Consider the following 4,447-nt stretch of genomic DNA (forward strand, 5'->3'; position numbering starts at 1 on the left):
ACATGAATGATATTGCAGAAAACAAAATCAATGAAAATGAATGACGATGTTGCCGACAACACTGCCGTTGCCCGCATCATCGCCGCCAACCACAAGGCCATCACCTTCCGAGTGCCGCCAATGCCCCTCACCGGCCGCATCGGCCGACGAGCTCGCATGCTACCTCCATGGCGCTTGCGGCTGTAGCCACTAGTTGCTGCTTGCACACTACCTCCAAGGTCGCCCACGGACATGCGCTGGCGTCGCCGCTGTTGCAGAAGCACAGCGTGAGCCATGCCTCACTCTCCCTCACCGGCGAACGACGACTGCTGGCGCGGGCTGATGGCGAGCCGGGCACGTGTGAGCGTGTGGCAGCGGCCGACTGGCTTGAGTGAGCAGTGGAGTTGCAGGAGCTTGAGATGGTGGTGGCCATGGCCAGCCACGGCCGAGGAGAGCATTGGCGTTGAATGGTAAAAGCCCACGATGAGGACGGCATTACTACCGGAGTTGCTGGGACGAGGTGGGCAGTGCTGCAGGAGTTGGGGAAGAAAGACCGATTGGAGAAAAGATAAGATAAGGGGAGAAGGATGTGCGGTGCGGTGGGTCTACATGCGACACGCGTCACGTGCCGCAGGCGGCAGACGCCCAGCGCTGGATCTGCAGTTGTAGGAAACGGTCATGAAATAAGAGCTGGGTTGCAGGAAACGGACACGGTACCAGCGGACGCGGGAATGCTCTCGATCGTCTAATCAAGTCGCGACGGGATGGACACGGAGCAGGCGGAACGATCGTGCGGATCGGCTGGTAGGAGGTAAGCTTTTCCCAAACGGAAAACACAAATTAAGTCAGAATAAAAAATGATTTGCAAGTGCACGCGTTCCACGTCGCCAAACAGCCACCGCCCCATGAGGCCGGGCTGGTACGAGGCTGGTACGCCATGCAACCTGTCTGCATATGGTGATTTTGCCGCTGAGTACTGTATATAGGAACTAGGAAGCTAATTTATTTGGCAGACCTGGAGACCACATCACCACATATATATAGACTAACTAAGAAGAGAATTGACGAACTCCGACCGCGGATCGACGGTAGAAGAAGCTACCATGCAACCGTCGATCCATGGCGGCCTTGCTTCGGTTTGCAGCGAGGAAGGTCTGCAGCCGCGCCACCGCCAGCCTTGAGCGACCACCGCAGGCCAGCTTCACTGCGACCACGTCGCTTGCCGTCGTCAAGGAGCTGGAACAGCAGCGGACGCTGCCCTGGACGATTCTTTTCCATGGCCGGGTGAGCTCGCTTCGCTGGTTCAGCAGCTCCTCCGAATCACCAGACAAGGTACGCAGGATGATGCGTCGTCGTATGTTTCACCAACTACTTCGATTTTTCAATGATGAAAAGATTTTAATTGATTAATTAAGAAGTCGCATCGAGGCTATACAAGCCATACAACCCATAAGTACTGTATATAATACTAGTTCGTTCTACCAATATTTTTTGATGTTACTAACGTCCTCTCAGATCCTTGCGGCACAAGTGGAGCACAGGAAAGAAGTGCTGCGCCATCTTCTTCGTGAGCTGGATGTGCTCCGCACCCAGAAATGCGGCATCGCCGCCAGGGAGAAGGAGAAAAAAGTTTCAGAGAAAAAGAAACAGAAGGAGAACAAGAAGCTCCTCCACCTGCTTTCATTGGGCGACCCACTATATCAGCTGCATCGTCATGGTATTTATGCTACTTGATGTGTTCTTCTAGTCGAAGTTATATATGCCCTTTTTCATACTCGCTTTTCGTTTGCAGTTACCCTGCTTATCATGATCTTGGTAATCCTTGCCACTTTACTTGTGTGTGAGGAGGGTCATAGGGCTTCAAAAAAGCGTGGGCAGACACCTCGGCACCTACCATCTACCTAAGATGGTGAGATCAACATGTCAGATGGTGGAGGCAACAAGAAATGGAACTATGCATGGAAGCGTCAGATATTTGAACTTGTGTTTAGGTGGTAGCTACTAGCTAGTTTGCGGCATCGTCGTGATGGATTTGTGATTTTCGTTACCACGTCATGAACTTGTCTTCTTGACTGCATTCGGGAGGAGTAGCTAAACTGTGGAAACAGATATCTGTGAACATGGCACCGCAAAATAATTGCTGTTGCATAACATGCAGTGAAGATGATGTTGAACAATGATAACGATGTTCGTTTAGTATCTTGAGCCTCTGTATTGCGTATTAAGTATTGACTAATACCATGACCACACACAAAAAACGACAATATTTTACTCTAATTTGTCACCATTCACACAAACAACTTAAGAGTTGTATGCATGAACCCATGGATTCAGAGATGGGGGTGACGTTAACCCTCTTTGTGAGAAGAAAACTCACACAACCAACTTGCTTCAACAGGGCTAAGATACTTGCTAGCTGCTAAGGAAACCTAGCTACGTACGAGTCCCACATGCACTTACAGTGGTCATGGCAAAGCAACCAATCACGTCAGCAACTCACAGCCTACTCCTTCCACCAATTCATGCTGTGTGTATCAATCTCAGGCCAGTGCCGTTCACCAGGAAAATAACATGTGTTATTTGTTGTGGGTCCAGCTTAGAGGCTGCACATTGCACGGTTTAAAACTCATTCCTCTTGGCTGGTTATGGCCGCCCATTCCTCTTTAGCGAAATAACATCTAATTTAAAGTAGAGCTTTGATGGAGGTGTTGTTTTGTCTTTCATGTTGATTGGTTCTACTCCTAGTGTACTATCTCCTTCGTCTAGGCTCTGCTCCGCTCAACGACAACACATCAGTTGCGGCCAAATCACCAATTCTCTGATTGGTTTTTGACTTCCGCTATTGAGGATAGAGAGATGACGACAGCTGAAGGAACAAAGCATAGTCTGGTTATTTTTGTAGTAGAGTAGATACGAGTGAATCTTTGGCAATGCTTACTCTACCCTCGCTCCGTCTATGGTACTATTTTTAACTCATTCCTCTTGGCTGGTTATGGCTAACTATTCCTTGTCTCTATTCTTAGATGTGCTAACTCCTAATCGCCCAAAGATTGCACCCCATACCTAATCTATTGTTGGTTAGTTCACTGCTAATCAGTGCACAACTTCTTATGGTGGACAAATGTGTGTCTAAAAGATGGCACCATGTAGCTGGTGTAACCCATGTGTATTCTGTTGCTAGCTTAGTTTTGGAAGGGTAGAGGCACATTGATTCTTATATCAATATAGAAGTTTTATTATACTTGTACTGCGATACAAATTTTGGATGCAGAAATAAACTATTTGCTTGAGCACATACATTTGTTTTGTACTTTAGGATGTGCTGTTATTCACTTTAAATTTCCTTTTTAGTTAATCACTTAAATATGCTTTCTAGATGAATTTTTAATTACGAGGATAACTAGTACTCCCTCTGTAAATAAATATAAGAGTGTTTAGATTAAAGTAGTAATCTAAACGCTCTTATATTTCTTTACGGAGGGAGTAATAGTAAAATGATGGGATGCTACAACCTTCCCCATCACCATGTGCACGTGTCTGCGCACCAGCAGTGAAACCCTGGGCACCACGTCGTTGCGCTTCGTGAGCTATGATTGCTGACGAGAAAGTAGTTGGTTGGGTGCGCCATGGTTGAGAGGGAAAAAACCGAAGGATATCGCCCCCCTCATCTTCGCAGCCTCCAAGCGGAAGAAGTGGGTGGTGAGGGATGCACTGCGAGACAATGCTTGGGTGCGCCAGATCAACCCTTCCATCAACCTAACGACCAACCACATCGCGGAGTTCGTGGACCTTTGGGTCCATCTGGACCAATTCGAGCTTTCACCAGAGATTGATGACGACATATCCTGGAAATTTGAGGCGAACGGTGAGTATTCGACGGCCTCTACTTATAGGGTCCAGTTCTTGGGCTCCATGACGACGACCATGAACAAGACTATTTGGAAGGTTTGGGCACCTCCCAAGGTCAAGTTCTTCTCCTGTCTAGCGATTCAAAACAGAATATGGACGGCGGATAGATCGGAGAAGCGAGGTTGGGAGAATTGCGGACTGTGCACCCTCTGTAGAAGGGCAAACGAGACGTCCGTGCACCTCTTCTTTCGGTGCAGGTTCACCTTGCGCGTGTGGAGATTGGTAAAGGAGTGGCTTGGCCTAGGGGCTCTCGAGATCCATCAATGGCAGGCGGAGCGCAATATCAAGCATTGGTGGACAAACATGTCGAAGCCCAATACGGCGAACCGGAAGGTCATGGCTTCCCTTACTATGCTTGTTGGTTGGGCCATTTGGAACGAGAGAAACGCTAGAGTTTTTAGGAAGAAATCAACAACGCCCTTCTACATTCTAAAACTAATCCAAGATGAAGCCAAACTTTGGGTCACGGCAGGAGCTACGCACCTGAGCATTATCATGCCGCGAGAGTAGTTATTGTTTTCATTTTATTGACGGACGGGCTATGTTGTAGAGCCACTAT

General features: G+C 48.1%; 1 protein-coding gene across 1 annotated transcript; it reads left to right on the forward strand.

The window, feature by feature from the left end:
• The first annotated feature begins 1,022 nt into the window (after positions 1–1,022).
• LOC119344633 lies at positions 1,023–2,145 on the forward strand. The gene is made up of 3 exons (XM_037615014.1): positions 1,023–1,311; positions 1,495–1,696; positions 1,772–2,145. Exons 1-3 carry the CDS (start codon positions 1,099–1,101, stop codon positions 1,882–1,884), a joined length of 528 nt encoding a protein of 175 aa, XP_037470911.1. The 5' UTR covers positions 1,023–1,098; the 3' UTR covers positions 1,885–2,145.
• Positions 2,146–4,447: the final 2,302 nt, after the last annotated feature.

Source organism: Triticum dicoccoides, unplaced genomic scaffold (genome assembly GCF_002162155.2).
Source record: "Triticum dicoccoides isolate Atlit2015 ecotype Zavitan unplaced genomic scaffold, WEW_v2.0 scaffold176941, whole genome shotgun sequence".
Classification (NCBI taxonomy): domain Eukaryota; kingdom Viridiplantae; phylum Streptophyta; class Magnoliopsida; order Poales; family Poaceae; genus Triticum; species Triticum dicoccoides.